At 34.7% G+C, this 18372-nt stretch overlaps 2 protein-coding genes across 2 annotated transcripts in view; both read left to right on the top strand.

Annotated features, from left to right (window-relative positions):
• The window catches only part of LOC144446743 (alpha-1,6-mannosyl-glycoprotein 2-beta-N-acetylglucosaminyltransferase-like), a 45104-nt gene extending 35099 nt beyond the window's left edge, over window positions 1-10005 (top strand). Inside the window, exons 5-8 of the mRNA XM_078136568.1 lie at window positions 5225-5300; window positions 6132-6221; window positions 7289-7413; window positions 9552-10005. Coding sequence (XP_077992694.1) covers window positions 5225-5300; window positions 6132-6221; window positions 7289-7413; window positions 9552-9780 — 520 coding nt within the window. The 3' untranslated portion in view covers window positions 9781-10005. The remainder of the gene's footprint in view (window positions 1-5224; window positions 5301-6131; window positions 6222-7288; window positions 7414-9551) is intronic.
• The window catches only part of LOC144446975 (deoxynucleoside triphosphate triphosphohydrolase SAMHD1-like), a 367634-nt gene that overhangs the window by 215807 nt on the left and 133455 nt on the right, over window positions 1-18372 (top strand). The gene's annotated exons all lie outside the window — the stretch shown is intronic.

Here is an 18372-nt window from a genome sequence, read left to right as displayed (position 1 = left end):
AGTTTCATGCAAATCCACCCTTACTGCTTGGGATATTGTGCTAAAAAAATTGCAGAAAACAGAAGTGGACACTTCACCCAACTCAGTCTCGTTGTTAGAGGTAGCTTGTACAGAAATTGATTTTAGATATAAAGTATTCAATACATGTTTAATATATGATGTATAATATATTTTACAACTTATATAAATTTGGCAGGTAAAGTTCTCAAATTTCAATTCCTTATTTACAAATTGAAATCTACAATACAGTATGAATATACGGTAAGATAGAAAGACAGATAGTATGGGTTATATATGCACATAACAGAACAGTCACTATAGCAACGGTATCAATTATAGGAGCCTTTTTAAATGGGATTCCAATAATTAAGAAGACATGCTAAATAGTAATTTGTAGCAATTGTGTCTTATGACATGTTTTAGTACAGCCAATTATCTCAGAACGAGACATCTGTGAAAACAAACTAGACGTAAATGTACAAAATGGATATTGATGAGAAAGAAATGATTACCAAGGGGAAATTACTTGTACACAGATTTTGCAGGGTACAATTTGTTCTGTTAGTGTAATCATTAGAACACAGAGAAACTCACTTGGGATAAATTAATTCTGCAAAGGTGACATGTCGAGGGAAGCAGTTGTCAACTGAAAAAGGCCATATTGGAAGATTTTATCAAATCGAATTTATCTTGATTGAATGTCTTTAACGATATATAGCTTATTTACATGTAAAACCTCCAAGGTAAAAAAAAACACAACAAGGGAGATTCTTTGCATTTGTACAAGTATTTGGTTTGATCAGGTAAACCATACATTGTATTTACTTGTTCAATAGTATTCTATCATATATATGTCACAAAGGAGACTATTGCGATGGGCTCCGTACATCCGTATGTGCGTCTGTCCTTAATGCATCGTTTCTCAGACATGGAATATCCAATCTCTTTCAAACCTGTCATAAAGGTGACAGGTTATACGGGACATGTGCACGTCACTTTGTTTTGTGACATATGCAAATATGACCAAATGGCAGTCATGCATACAGCGGCAACAAATCAATACTAATATTAACTTGTAGGTTAAAAATCACTATTTACGGCATAATTCAAAAACTGTAATACATACTACTGGGGGTACGACATTCAAGTGTCTAACCCCCTATTATCAAATCAATATATTACTGTATAACACAAAAACTTCAACACATTGAGAAAGAGAGAGTCCATTCAAGTGTCTAACCCCATATAATCACATGCAAGCTTTCTTATAAGAAAGTGACCTTTGACCTCAACCATGACCTTCTGGGTTAATTATCAAAGTCAACTATTTTTTGGTTATTGCTGAGTCTGTAGCATTTATGTGTGGCCATTTTCTTTCAAAATCATGTCTAAAGGTAAGAAGAAAGAAGAAGAGAAATATATAATACGTGTCTGCATTACTTTTGGTGCTCATGTAAATTTTAACTGAATGGTAGCCATATTTGTAGTGAGCAATAATGATTTACTGCATAACTCAAAAACTTTAATACATGGAGACTCCGTTCAAGTGTCTATCCCTATATTATTTGAGACTGCTGATCCTGACTTCGACCTTCAAGGTCAATTATCAAAATCCAGCCATTTTCTACAAATCACAGACACTTTTTAGTATTGATTTGTTGCCGCTGTATGTAATTTCTTTTAAATCATGTCACCATTCAGTCCCATAGAAGTAAAGTATTTGATTGGGGATGTGTCTTCTACAAAGACCTGTTAATTTTCCCAACTTCTTACAAAACAGTCGAGATGATTGGATAGTTTTGAACTCTGTCAAGCATTTCACATTTGGATTTGAAATACCATCAGTGTAGTCATCATGCTTCAGAGGTCGAGGTTTTTAAAAAAATTGTCATCATCAGTCACAAACAATCTCCTCATTTAGGCTCGCACGGGAAACACCCAGTAAATAAGTAACATGCAAAAATAACAGGTACAAAAATGTATATATTATATCTTGTGTTGGATATTTGAGATTTGAAATGTAAAGTAGTGCAGTTATTCAGAATTTAGTTTCCATTACCTGGATGGATTTATGTGCATGTAATGGTCGGTAACTTAATTGTGAATGTTTCATTGTGTACGTTACAGTGGCCTATTCTGTATTCATCATACTGTGTGAGGAAGGAACTTCCTTCATTTCAAATGTAAACTCCATGAAGGTGGTTATAAATTAACCCTTCAGCTAGTATTTCAATAGCTAACCACACTTCCTTCATTTTTTGAAATAAATAAAAAGACAACTCCATAATTACGTGTCTTTTGCTTCGTCATGAATTTTTTGATTGTCCTGAAAACAGTATGAGTCAACTAAATTCACCAATTTTATTCCTAGCCTGTAGTGATTTTATTGGAATTTTATGGTCTGTAAGTTATGTGTGATTGTCTGATGGTGTTGTAATTGTATTCCTCATTCTGGCTAATAGTAATGTCACGCAATTTGATTCAATTTGATTCATACGTTTCAATCAATCTCCTGCAAATACATTATAGGTTGTAAAGAAATAAGCTATACAATTTTCTCTATGGCAAACTATTATCCAAACCATATGTATTGTTTGAAACATGAGTTTTTAATTCTATTTCACATATGTTTTCCTGCATTACAATAGAGATCGTGTTGAAAACAGTATGGGCCTGCCAATTCTTCATATTTTTCTCCTAACTGAAAATGTGTAATATTTGTAATACTGTATAGAAATGTATTTTATGAGATACTAAAGTAGGGGAAGCTTTTTAATGATTTCCTATTGTATTGCCACTCCACAAACATACATTAGGAATATGGTATCCACGTTGCAAATTACACATGGAAAAATTTCATCGGATGGTTACATGTTTTGAAGTAGGAAAGGCAGCAGGGTTTACAATAGGTGGATATGTGCTCAGTACATAACAGTTATTGATATTCCGGTCACTGCGTGTTTTAGAATATAATATATCTCACCAACTTTTAGACAAAAGTTATTTTCACAGAAATAACACAGCTGGTGTGTGGTTGGAAAAGTTTGATCGAATGTGCTTCAAAGAAGTCCAGAAAATACTTCAAAACTATCTGTAATCTACACACTAGACAGAGTCAGAGATAGTATGGTTTAGTATTTGAAGGAACAGCTTGTATGTTGGGGGGGGGGGGGGGTGACTCCTTTAGAGAAATGAAAACCATTGCACACACCAAAGCAATACAAAGTGAGCTTGTATCAAAACAGGAGGGGTAATATCCATGAGGGACTAAAAACATAGATTTTATTGTTTATTTTGGTCGCATTCCAGTTGTGTTGTACTTTCTGGAGTATCACTTACTATTGTCAGAACTCAAGCTGGTGTATAGGCATACTGTCTGAATATTGTGATAACGTATAATTTTACATAAAGTATACTAAAAAGCCTAGTAAACCCCTGTTACAGTGTTATGCTAACAACTGTACTAACAACACCACAAGATGATGCTGTCGAAAGCATGCATCAACATTAACATTAGTTTAATCAAGGTTTTATGTAAGTATTTTCACCAGTGAGTAAAAAACATGTCAACTCCACTTTGATTAAAGACGTCTATTTTGTTAGTACAAGAATCACTAATGAAAATGTGTTTTCTCAGTATCTACTCAACAATTATCTAATCCACTATCATCCATTAGTTTTATGAAACCAGGCTGTGTGTACTGATGTTGATGTTCTGATGGGGGGGGGGGGGGGGGGGTTGTACTATTTTATGTATTCAAAAAGACTTTGCAAGAGAGCTAACCCATGCTGTGTCCAGAGATATACAATGTATATTCAGAGGTCTCTCTGGATCTCTCTGGAAGTTAAAAATTAGTTACACAACACACAAAGAGAACAAAACAATCTATTCTGCTTGTACCGTACGTAATCATGGTTCCAAAACGATAAAATACATGTTTTTATTCAAGCCTGCAGATTTCAATCTGTCTGTAGCACATCCTTCCACTTTTGATAGGATTTGGAGAATTTTGTTGTGTGTCATTCAAAATGGATCCTTCCACAGCTTTGAATTTAGAGTTGTAATGTATAGTTTGTAGAAATGTAATTAGTGAAATGTACTTGTTCAGTTTTAACTGACCTTTCAGGTCTGTTTCTACTATTGCAGTACTTACAACAGAATATTGAAATGTACATGTTATAAACTGACCCTTTGTGTCTATTTCTACCATTGCAGTACTTGTCCAGAATGTGATATTTTAACATTAGTGAAATGTACATGTTATAAACTGACCCTTTGTGTCTATTTCTACCATTGCAGTACTTGTCCAGAATGTGATATTTTAACATTAGTGAAATGTACATGTTATAAACTGACCCTTTGTGTCTATTTCTACCATTGCAGTACTTGTCCAGAATGTGATATTTTAACATTAGTGAAATGTACATGTTATAAACTGACCCTTCATGTCTATTTCTACCATTGCAGTACTTGTCCAGAATGTGATATTTTAACATTAGTGAAATGTACATGTTATAAACTGACCCTTTGTGTCTATTTCTACCATTGCAGTACTTGTCCAGAATGTGATATTTTAACATTAGTGAAATGTACATCTTATAAACTGACCCTTCATGTCTATTTCTACCATTGCAGTACTTGTCCAGAGTGTGATATTTTAACATTAGTGAAATGTACATGTTATAAACTGACCCTTCATGTCTATTTCTACCATTGCAGTACTTGTCCAGAGTGTGATATTTTAACATTAGTGAAATGTACATGTTATAAACTGACCCTTCATGTCTATTTCTACCATTGCAGTACTTGTCCAGAGTGTGATATTTTAACATTAGTGAAATGTACATGTTATAAACTGACCCTTCATGTCTATTTCTACCATTGCAGTACTTGTCCAGAGTGTGATATTTTAACATTAGTGAAATGTACATGTTATAAACTGACCCTTTGTGTCTATTTCTACCATTGCAGTACTTGTCCAGAATGTGATATTTTAACATTAGTGAAATGTACATGTTATAAACTGACCCTTTGTGTCTATTTCTACCATTGCAGTACTTGTCCAGAATGTGATATTTTAACATTAGTGAAATGTACATGTTATAAACTGACCCTTTGTGTCTATTTCTACCATTGCAGTACTTGTCCAGAATGTGATATTTTAACATTAGTGAAATGTACATGTTATAAACTGACCCTTTGTGTCTATTTCTACCATTGCAGTACTTGTCCAGAGTGTGATATTTTAACACTAGGAACATATGACAAGGCCATACATTACTCAGATAGAAGTAATAAGGTAAGATGAAATTGTCTGCCCTTGCTATCGTGGTGGTGATAACTTTGAGTTGTGTGATGATGGGGAGGGAGTTCAGATGAGGAAACTACACTTTCTGTAACAAAGTAAGATTTATAGGACCGGTTATAAAATTACATTTAAAATAATGTGGAGGGGGGGGGGGGGGTGTTAACAGTTGAATTTTACTTTAACTTTCATGGTTGGGAAGGGTTACAACACTACAAATAGAATGGGGGGGGGGGGGGTAGGGTAGATTCCTTTGAATTTTGTGGTATGGGATGAGGTGAATAAAACTAAATTTTGCACTATTTTATACCATGCCCTGATTGTGATAATGTTTATTTATACTAGTATGTTGTGATTGGAATATTTCTTTGAAGATTTTACTTTATAACACAATGAAATAGTGACATTGTACATAGACCTGGCTATCCTCAACTAAACAGCTCTCATTCACCCTCCAGTCACTCAATGATATCACAACAACTAAATCCAGTGTCGGTATCTTTCTATAGTGTTCCATCACCAAGAAAAATCTGTTTAAAAATATCAAACCAAAACAGATCATAATAGACTTTCTTGTTATCTGAAAAATGGTTGCTGAAATCCTAACCAGGGTGTTCTGAGAAGGAAGAATACACATTGATAGTGTGTAGCTTGATCTTCAAAACATTCACTGCCCTGTTGACCTGAGAAACCTGACACTCAGTAACTTACTAATGATAGAGAAACACAAGCCTAGTCTATATTTAAAGCGTTCAGCTGTCTTATGTTGTGGTTTCACTTGTGCCATCTTCCTCCTATATCATACTTTTTGACGTTTTTTTGTAGGTTGACGCTGTTATATGGCATTCAAGTAAACATAACATGGGTATGGCCTTAGACAGAGCTACTTTCAACAAGCTGCAAGGCTGTGCTAGGGTTAGTTTATTTTTTTTACTGTCTGTGCAAGTACTTGACCTTTTGAACTTGGTGTACGGTTGCTCCTCTATTTAGTACATATATCAAATCTGGCTGTCAACACTAGTTTGAAGTGTTGCTTCAATATGGCAGCCAAGTAATGGAGGTAATATTAATCTGTGCAAAAACAAAGGAATTCAAAGTCAGATCAAAATTTTATATTTTTGTTTATGATCTTCTAAGTATCACAAATATAGAACCAGAATATTTATGTTATGTAGAATTTTTACTCTACCAATGACTCTCATGTCTGTAAGTAAATAGAAGATTTTGTCAGATGTACAGTAGTATTTGTACAAACATTGGTGGCTTCTTAATCTAAAAGATCTATAAGATGAACAGTAACTATACATGATTATGCATGTGAAGGTAATAAGCACTTAGGAGTCATAAATATATATTGTTCATCTAATATGCATACTGACTCCCATGATGCATCACTTGACCACTACTAGGATAATACATGTGAAACAAGATTCAATTTGATGTTTCTTGGCAATTGTGCACAATTTATGACTCTCCAGAAGCAGTGTTTTTATTTCCTGGAGTGATGTTTCCCTTGTTAAGTTCCTGTATTACCTTCATGTAGTATTATTTGAAGACTAGGAAGTTGTTGATTTGAGCTATTCTTCATCGGTTCAAATTTGACAGGCATGTCTGGAAACAGTTGAATCCTTACTAGCTGAATTACTTGTCTACTATTCATTGATTGCATTGTATACATGTACACTAACTTGATGTCCATGTGTAGACAGTATAATAAAACATTTAGCATTTCATCATTTGTCAGCAACTGGTGATTTTTATGAGTTGCTGATAGGACTTGATCACTAGATGATTAAACACGCTTCAGCTAAAATGGTAATAAATAGGAACAAATGTTATAAAAATAATAATCCCACCAAATACACATTTGTTGCGAATATTCCATAACAAGAATGTATTCCTGATTCACACCAGTACAAACAAGATGGAAACATCCAGTGTATAAATACGTTGACGCACAAAAAATTCTGTTTATTTGACAGGAGTTTTGTACCTTTGATGATTATAACTGGGACTGGACATTACAGCATATCAGTAAGAATTGTATGTCTAGCTCCTTGATGGCCTTAGTTGTGAAATCACCAAGGGTATTCCATATAGGAGAATGGTAAGTTTGTCAACATATGATCTGGTCATTGTACTTGTTTAGGTCTATCCTTGATCCATATGGCTCCTCCCTTGCCTCACATAGGACACCTTTGTATCAAACACATAGGGATCCCACCCCGGTTCCTCCTGTCTCCTATCTCACGTAGGTATCTTACCCAGGGTCCTATTGGCTCCTACCTCAAATGAATGTCAAAATACCCTCACGCACGTGACAAGCTCGGGATTGTACAATGTAAAGAAAGTTTACTGGCCTCAGACAGAGGGTTTTCATCACATGTTAAGATATATCCTTCTCTAAAGCTAACAAAAGAGTATAATAATTCCTACCCGAGGTTTGAATTAGAAAGTGCTTTGTGTTGTAGTAGGCAGACTGTTGGAGTTGTGACAACACCAACAGCTATTTTCAGAGCTTTCATTCCCATAACCTTTTTAGCAGCATGCTGTCCTTTCATCCGAAAAATGCCTTGAGGCTCCAAAACACCACCAAAATACAGATGAATTACAGTTGTGTACATTTGAGACATTTCATCCTATGAGTCCAGTTTGAAATATTTACCATATAAAAAAAAAAACCAAGTTAATCTTTTTTTTTTTTTTTTGGGGGGGGGGGGGGGGGTAAATTTGGATAGTGGCCAGTCATAGCATGAGACTTTACCATTGGGTATGTACCAATGTATGTCAAGATTTGACAAATGTTGAATGATCATGACACTTTGATGTCACTGGAATTAAAAAATTGGCAAGCCAGATATCCTGACATGTTTATTTTACCTCTTTTGCCAACGGTTTGTTATTATGGTCGAGGAAACTGCCATGATCCCGCCAACAAAGTAGGCCCATACCCCAAAGGCGACATTTCTACTGACATGTAGTCAAATATGAGGAACCTAGGGAGCTGATATGTAGTCAATTGTGAGGAGACTAGGGGGTTCATATTCTAATTTAATCCTAAGCTATGTAATCAGGTACCATACTGACCTGTGTGTGATAACCACAAGGTGTTTTGCTTTGTAGCAAGCAAAAGCAAAAGCAGAAATTGTCAAAGATGTTGTATAGGGAACAGGCTGATCAAAGTGTCTGCCTTGGTTTGTGTACCATAGTAGCAGGGGGAGGGAAATCTTTTGTCACTGTTTATAGTTTGTTTACACATTTACAAACTTTTTAGGGGGTTAACTTTGTGATAAGTACGGGGGGGGGGGGGGATTAGCTTAGGTGGATTCCTCTAAATCTAAGAACAAATATGTATACAAGTAGTAATTGTAATTCAGTAGAGGCTCTTTTATTGCAACTTATCAAGATTTATTTTTGAAGCCACTCCCCCCTCCCTGGTGGGGGGGGGGAATAAAAGTGTTTCTGTTAATGAAAGCAATTTCTGATGAAAATAATGGAAGAATAGAACACAAAAACTAATGATGTTTATTTCATGGTCGATCAGTGTCTGATTAGGATTAAAATCTGGGTATGAAAAGCAGTTATCTGACAGAGCTATGGTCCTGAACTAACCATCTAGAATATATAGCTTTACTTGCTAAGACAGTTGTAGTAATCTCCTGGGTTCAAGCAGTTTGGTTTCCAGGATATTCATTATCATAGTGGTTTTAGAAAGTGGTTACAGTATACATTTACAATCAGGTATTATGTCTTTCAAGAGATACACCCATAAACAAAAATGGAAGGGCAACTTTTGAGGAAACGTACACGCACACACAAACTAATATTATTGTTGCTACATGTTGATATCAGGTACCAACAGGCATTGATGTAATTACACTCACAGTAGGGTGGTGTTCCTCAAGTGGCTACACATTCAACCTCATTCAGTGTTTACACTATCTTGATTACAAGTGGTGTTTCTGATAGCAAGTTTTCTTTGAATGTGTGGGTGGGTATATATTCAACCCAACCTGTGTATTCTATCTTGATTACAGGAAAGAGAGTGGAAAATCTCCACTGTCTATGGTTACAGTGTGATTATACCAACATGAGGCACCACTATCATCCACTTATAAGTAATCTAACACATGGAACAATAACAGTTTTAGTTTGTATCTGTGTTAGTTAGCCGATAGCCAGCTTGCCATACTAATATTAATAAAACTCATGAATACTCATTTTTCAATTTCTCTGTCATTACAGTGGTATTCATCATAACGGTAAACAGTGCAATGTGGAAGAGAAAGTAAAACACATACAAAGTCTACTTCAACAAAATCACAAGTATTTGTTCCCCCAAGAATGGCGTCTTGGTCAGAAGACAAGGACTTTAACTGCCAAACCATCCAAACCCAATGGTGGGTGGGGTGACATACGAGATCATGCGCTCTGCATGACTTATGGCAAGAAGGTGAACCCGGAGGTCAACTGAAATAACTTCATTTACATTTATACAGTCTCACTGCTGTTGTATGGGAGTACATACAGTGTATTGGCTAATACATAATTTGCAGTCACACAGAAACCTGCCCAGAAGAATGACCCTCATCAAATTATCAAGCAATCATAATAATTGTTGCAGTGTCACTGTTTTTGTTTCATTAGATTCTCTTTCTCCCAGGGAGGTATTTGTTTGTACACAAGGAACTACTAGTTGGGAGAAAGAGGATTTAGTCATTTCACTTATTCTTTGAATTCAAATATGAGTTGTATTTCTGTGAGGTCAACTTTTGAAAGAAGTTAAACCTTTCTAAACATAATGTTTGCTTCACAAAGAATTTTCCTTGGAGAAAGTTGCATCCAGAGTTTTTGTTTCCCTACAAGACTGACTTTCCATTCTCTGATTTCTTTGTCAAAAAGGTTGCCATGGTAACATTTCATTCTAGTCGTAAGTTTTTTCTAAATTATCACGTGTTCCTCAGGCAACAAGTTCTCCTTTTATTCTTGTTTCTTTCAGTCATTAAGTATGCAACAGTTTTTTGACAACCATGTATGACTTTTAATACTTTCAGTTGATAGATTTGTTCACTAAAAGTGATTCAAGCACACTTGTACATCTTATTAAAATGTAAATTTCTGTATTGGGAACTGACAAGATTTTCAAGCTTGAAATTAAGATGTAATATAATTTAATGCCCTTGATGTTTTCACTTTCCGTCTAAAATAAAAACACAGCACAATCACAAGTTTGTCAATTCACAGCAGATTCAGAACAAATATGAGGCCATTAATCTAACTTGTTTGATATCACTCTAAGTCTTGCAGTCTCTGTGGAACATACAGTCATAGCGAACTGTTTTCACAGTGTTGCTTTGAAGTGTGTGTCTTGCACTCACTTAGCAATATATACGGTTGTAGCCAACTGTGTACACGGTGTTTCCTTGATTGATGTCATGCACTCACTTTGCAACATACATGAAATACAGTTGTGTAACCAACTGCTGCTTTGATCAAAGGGAGAGTTTCCAGCCACTGTAAGCAGTTTGTTGTAATGACTAAAATTAAGGAGGTTGTGATGCCATTTATGATTTTTTTTATGTTTTGTGCTGACACTGCTGTATTTTTTACTAATGAGTGAAAGTGAACGAAAGCAGTAGAAATGAGCAATATTGTTATCATGTTGTATTTGTTTGCTTTTTAAAGTCCAGTGTGTTGGTTCCCAGTCTAATGATTGTTATACTTAAAATCAATAGCACATATGAAAAAAAAAAGTTTATTTTTGCTATCAAGTATATATCAATGATATGGGTGATAATGATCCAACAAATTGTGTGGTCTTTATGATTACCCACTATTGAACTCAGTAGAATAGCTGTATTTGGTAAAATGTGGTGGTGCGATGTTTTGTACTACGAAAAACTGTATTGTTGTAACAGCAACATAAATATTCCTTTAATTGATCGTGAATGTTGATAGAGAGAGAAAAGTAACTACTAGCCAAAGCTTCGATGTAAAACAACAAAACAAGAATACTTTGCCCTGTTCATGTCTACCCACATCAAAGAGGTGACTTGAGTGTAATTCCCTAAGGTCAGATTGCAGGTCATGGCAGGTCAAAAGGTCAGGTTAGCATGGTGAGTTATGGTGACCTCTTGCCACCAGACTTATAAGGAAATACATTGAAATAGGGAGGGATAGATTTTTGTGGCGTTTTTTTTGTAGATTTTATCCCTTATATAAACAAGACTTTTTGATATTACCCATACATCAAGATATTTTCTGTCATTCTGTCCAAAAAATGGATTTTTTTTGATAGACCAGGCTAAAAAGAAATATTTTCTTACAATGATTTTGGTAGGAAAGCGATTGTTATAAAAAGATTCAAAAACCAAGTGAGACACACACACATTCAACATTATGTGTGTGACTTCTCAGCTAGGGTCTAGTTACTTTTGGTATATCTCAAGTATTTCTTTCCACTGATCGTGTATAAGTATACAGCTGATTATTCAAGTGGCATTTCCTTTCGTACTCAATGCAACTATATGCACTACATGTAAAATTTGATGTGATTGCGCAGTATAGGAAATGACCATTTATTTCTGTAGATGGTAGAAACCTGTAATAGAAATTGATAGGCACATACGTCTGTGTATATGGTAGAAATGGGAAACTATTTTGTGATATTTAAAATGAAGACATTCCAAGACTAAAGTCTAAAACTTGTAGAAACTGTGTTAATAGATGTTGTACAGGAATCTGGAAGATTATATTATAGAGCTAGGATTAGTGAAAATTCATATAATGCACTACAGATGAGAAGGAGATTATTTTTAACCCCAATTGACACCACCAGGAAAGGGCTATTACATTGGGTTCTGTCTTTCTGTCTGTCCATGTATGCATTCACCCTCATATCGCTGGCATGCACCAACCAATTTCAACAAAACCAGGCACAAAGGTTATAAGCTATGTGAGACATATGCACATCACTTTGTTTTGTGACTAAATCAAATATGGCCGAATGGCCTGTTATCTCCAAAAGTTTGATACATATACAGACACCATTTAAGTGTCTACCCTCACATTATCAATGATGAGCTTTCTAATGAGACCAGACCTTTGACCTTGACAAATATTTTCAAGGTGAAATGGCCAAAATTATTTCTATTGTTAACTCAAGAAGTTGAATATACAAAGACTCTACTTAAATGTCTATGCTCCAAAGGTCAGCTTTCTTTTTATACCTGGACCTTTGACCCTGGCCTCCATATTCAAGGTTAAATAGCAAATTGGTCAATAAATTATGAAGTTTTGTATCTAGAGAAGCCATTCAAATTTGCACAATAACTTTGCCTTCCACCACATTGGTTGGGGACTATGTTATCAATGAAGGCTTGTTTAACATTTTTTATCAAAATTTATGAATTTGAAAACCTGATGTAATGATTTGATGATGGCTTTATTAGCACCTCACAACAGAGTGTTCAGGAAAATACATTTTTGACATCATAATAGAAGCAAAACCGAAGGTATATCCACGTTGGGCTCTGCTGCTAGTATACATTTGGCACATAGACATAAAGGGACATCTGAACAACTTTATGTGTTATGTTTGTTTCATGTTATGTTATTGCTGTCTCTAGTAATAATCATGAGATCTGTAGCATGGCAGTTACACAGACAATGCAAAGAATTACTGATGTAAGTTTTGGATGTACCCAAAATTGTAGTCTGGAAGATTTACTGTCGTTGGCACACCACATTGCTGCAGCTTGGCGTAAGAGACAGCAATATGATGTGCCATAGTGAATCTTTCAGTCTACCTGTTGACATCAAGATTTTTTAGAGAAAATGCATAGGTATAAACCTGTCAACAATATATGGAGATAATATCGGTATAAATGTAATGCTTTATGAGTTTAATAACTTATAAATTAACAAATCAATAAATTATCATAAATATGATACTATGTGAGTGTGCACTTGTCTCATGTTGCAAATTGCTGTAAATATGATATATGGCTTTTATATTTTAGTCCAGAGATTTGGCTATCTGGCATGATGAACCTTCTGTCAAACAACAGTGTCAAGCTAGATAGACAAGTCTCTGGGTTTGTAAGTAAGTATTTCACATCAAGATAACAAGTGTCTCAAGTTGGCCCATATCACTTTAATGAGTCTGTCAGTGACATGAATCACAAGGTTGACATCACTGAATGACATAAAGATACATGTTGTGAATCTTCAGCATGGCATCATAAGTCTTGTCGTGCATGTATAATGTAAAATACAATGTACAGCCATCAACTACATATTCATTGCATGCTCTCTCTCTCTCTCTCTCTCTCTCTCTCTTTTCCTGTCTCTCTCCCGCTCTGTCTGTCTTTCTCTCCCTCCCCCCCCCTCTCTCTCTCTCTCTCTCTCTCTCTCTCTCTCTCTCTCTCTCTCTCTCTCTCTCTCTCTCTCTCTCTCTCTCTCTCTCTCTCTCTCTCTCTCTCTCTCTCTCAAAGTGTAACATTCACATATAAAAAAATCAGTCTTTTTTTTCTGTAATCTTAACTAATGTTTGTACTTTTTGTACTTTTTCATAAAAAATAGTATAGCAAAAAATTGTAAGAAAGGCTAATAATATAGGCATTGGGTTGTTATTACAAGTTTATAGTACTTTATTGTGATACATTTACCATTGTATGTCTTTAATTTTTTTTCTGTTGTAAATTTCGCTGCGATGTATTTGTATGATTGTAATGTTTATATAATCAGTGTTGGAGATCAAATTTCTCTGAATTTCCCACTGTACTTTTGAGATGAGTATTTATGTCTATTACCCCCTTGAAAATAGGCTGCTTGCTCAGTGTTAACAGTTGTGTTATTATTTTGGTCACATAACCCTGTACTATTCATTGTGTATGTGTTTTGAAACAAAGCATTTACTAAGCTGATATATATAAATATGCATAATCCTGAGCTGGCTTCTAATATATATATATATATATATATATAGCGCCCTCACAGGCAATAAAATGTTATTGTGCAAGCCTGGGTCATTTGAACTCTTTTGGGCATTGTTAGACCTTGAAATGATGTCATAGGTTTACTTAATTAATATTTTATAATTAGTACTTTTGTGAACATCAGAAATGTTTTTGATTTATCTTTTTTTTTTTTACTCGCTAGTTACTAAATGACTAAAGTGATGTGTCTGAGTTGTGACAAACAGTTTGGTCATTACAAAAAAGTATGTCTTTTGTAAATATACTGTGACACTATATCAACAAAGTCTGATGCAAATTGTCAGTGGTCTATTTGGTTTTTTTTTCAAAGTTGAATTCAACAGTTTATTTCTTTGTTGAAGACTGAAAGACTTCCTATTTTTTAACTTTTGTTGTATTTAATAATGTACAACAAAATGAATAACTGGGAAGGCTTTACTTTTCTCTTTTTTTGTAAAAAAAATTATACACAAACTGGAAAAAAGTGAAAGAAATTTTTTTTTTTTTTTTGATTCTGGTTTCTTTGTGGTAGGTTGTAAATAATGAATGGTATCACTATTAAATTAGAATATGGTGCCTCATGTTTTGAAATATTTTTGGTATACTCAGTGCAACATATCGAACTTTAAGTATAGTTGTGTGTTGGGGTGGAGGATGTATATATATATATATATGAAAACCACTTAGTCAAGAGTCTAGATATCTGAAAATCAGATGTCAGCGCTCCAGGATGTGTCTTTTATTTGCGCTTTTACACACAAACCATTGTGAAGTCAGAAATCTTAGATACAATTTCTGGAGCTTCAAGTGTGTCTCTTTGAGTTACTGTACTATCAGTACTATTTTTTGTTTAAACCCCCCCCCCCACCCCTTTCAGGCACAATCTGAGGGGCTTATTACAATTGGTTCCATCTGTCTAACCATGTGCATACCTATATATAATCTAAGATACAAAGGCTGATTTCATTCAAACCTGACACAAAGATGAAATGCTATAAAGGTGCTAGGTAGATATATGTCACTTTACTTCCCAACATTATCTAATTTGACCAAAATATATTTGTTGTTGAACCACTATTTACAGTAATACATAGTGATCCTATTCTAGTGTCTACCCCAGGCCTGTAGTTTAAGGGGCAACCTTTATTTCAGCCCTAGTCATTTGACCTTGGCCTTCAAGGTCAGTTACCAAAATTGAGTCATTTCATGCATATTGCAATGACTTTGTGGTAAATAAAAGTGACTGGTTTCACATCTTTGGCATAAGTAATGCAGAACAAAGGACATATACATGTACATGCATTATTTTTATTTGTTTTACTGAATAGCAGCCGTATTTGTTGTGATAATCAAGCATTTGTACAACCCTCAGACTCTCTGGTCTGAGGTGTACAACAGTGATGTATAGATGCTTCTTTTAACATGCAACCTTTCTAGTGGTATCGTTAATCTTTGATCTTTATGTTCAAACTTGAAATAAATTCATTTCATAGACGAGTTACACAGAAATAATATGTAATGGGGGGGGGGGATTGTGTCTTCTATTCTTAGTCATTTGTTTGGGAAACTTAGGTGATATATGGGGGCTGTGTGAGGAAGAAAAAAATGTATTTTGAGTCGCAAATCATGAACAGTAATTGAATTGTATGCATGAAATCACTTGCTTGATTTGATCATGGTGTTAATTTTCATCCAATTTTTTTCATTATATTTGAAAACCAAATAGAAATCACAATTCCTTACTATGTGTTGCTTAGTAATTACAAGATGTTGAATCAAACTTAAAAAAGATTATTTAACGACTTCTATTTCAACATTTTTGTGGTGTAAAAAGTTCCTACTGTAAAGAAAGATTTGTTTTGTTTTGTATTTGTTGTAATTATATTAAAATGATAATAATTTCATCTTTCGTACAGGCTGACATCTTGTTACCATGAGCAACCGTTTCTGCCTTCTTTTTTTTCGGCTTTGTTTTGAAATGTTCAATATTAAAAATGAAAGTAAAACTTGGTGCTTGTTGTTTTGTGATTTTATGTTTTTAATCATAGACCCTCTACTGTTGAATGTTACCTCTACCAACGGTGGAGGGTCTGTGGTTTAATCAATATAGACATATGTGTTTTTGCATGAAACCAGGGAATGGACTCCACTATAGAAATGTACTTGCATTGGAGTTAGTATATTTAACACTACAACAGTAGTTGTTGTTTTGCTTCAGTTCAAATTCTAAGGCCTCAGTCCATCGCACAAAATATATACATTACAGTAGAGAAAAAAGAAGTGAACATCAACTCTTCTAATAATCAAAGGAAAAAAGAAGGCGGGGAGAAAATATACAGTACATCTCTGTTTGCTGAACAGAGCTAGCCTGAGAGTATGTAATGTCATTCTAATAAAAAAAATCATAGAATGTAATATTTAAAATTAGGAGGCAAGGCTTACTCTAAAAGTTTGTGATTATAACTTGGTTACAATCTGTGTGATTTGCTGGTAGTCATGAAAAACAAAATACTGAAATACTTTCACTTTGGCCGAATGAGGGCATACATCAACATTCTCTCACCGATCTTGTGCATTTGTACAAAATACATACTATATCAGAAATCGTAGCTCTTCGAAAGTACTACATGAACGATTTTGTACTTGGGAGAACATACAATTGAAGCTGTTATTACAACAGGGAGACAAATGGAGATGTGTACACCTACCTAGGACTCCCAGCTAGGACTATATATGCAATCATGTATGATGATGTGTGGGAATCAAAAATGAAACAACAACACAAAAAGACAACATAACACATGTTCCTTTATGATAAACCAAACTTTTATTTCCAGGATATAGATTTGATATCAAGCTATTGTGGGTTAACAAAAATTGAAGTCATTAAACCTAGCACACAGCATTGTCACGTCACATACATACATGCAAGCTAGCTAGTATACCAAACACAGCCAGAATTAAATCAATTTTCAAATTTTTTGCTTTAGACAATATCCCTATTGTCCATAAATCATCTTACTAATAATATAGGGAATTATTGCACAAATCTATATATATATGACTATGATTAGAGATAGTTCCCCATCTTGCTGGTCTTGCTCACAATGGTACTGTTCTACCCTAGGTTAAAAAGTGACAACAGTGAAAGTAGTTGCTGAATTTGACCCAATACATAGATGAGACTCAGACTGACATGTTTATTGTTGTGTACACTCCTTTACTCCCTTGAAAACCAATGGTTAACAAGTGTGACAACAACAACAACAACATCAAGTCCATCAGTCTACACACAGACATGCATACAACCTTGTAAAACATCAGTTACCAGTATTACAAAGTCATGTATACTAACTAGCCTGTATACTGCACTGTTGAGATACATCGTTAACTGGTCATTGCCTCCTAACTCTCACATCAAAATCTGGAAGATGTGAGGGCTAGGAGTTATGACCAGCTAACGGTCAAGTATCTCAACAGTGCAGTTAACAGGCTATAGTGTGCTGGAATAGAACACCTGTTTATTATTTCTCCATACAGCTATGTTTCCATCATGCCCCTGTCACTAATTTTGTACACAAGGTGCATTGTACGCATAATATCAGGATTGAGGGGTTGATTGTTGTCAAATATATCACACTTTAATCATTCCATGACAAGGACAAAAATGCCATATATCAATAGCCATGGTTACATTTTTTGTCATTGCTACCAGGAACTTTTAAGAATCAATATAAGTTTGTCTCTGTCCACTGAACATGTGGCATCTTACTTTTGGGGACCAAAGGTGACTTGCCAAAAGAGTAACTGGTTTTTGACTGTACTTCGCCAGAATGTACCTTTGCATGCACTTTATACTTTACGAAAATTTATGTCAAATATTGTTTTGTTTATTTTTTTTTACAATAAATAAACGTTCCTCCTCAATTTAATCTTTTGGGTCCCCAAAATACACTGGATTTTCATTGGATATCAACAGTAAGGTCATAGGTCATGTCAAATATGTCACTGACAAGGTTACAGGTCATCTAAATCATAAGATCATTTGATGTATCAATGTAGTCAAGTGTCTACATCTGCATATCAAT

The sequence above is a fragment of the Glandiceps talaboti genome, chromosome 15 (genome assembly GCF_964340395.1).
Source record: "Glandiceps talaboti chromosome 15, keGlaTala1.1, whole genome shotgun sequence".
NCBI lineage: Eukaryota > Metazoa > Hemichordata > Enteropneusta > Spengelidae > Glandiceps > Glandiceps talaboti.
The sequence above is the reverse complement of the archived record's forward strand: the minus strand, read 5'-3'. Positions and strand labels throughout refer to the sequence as shown.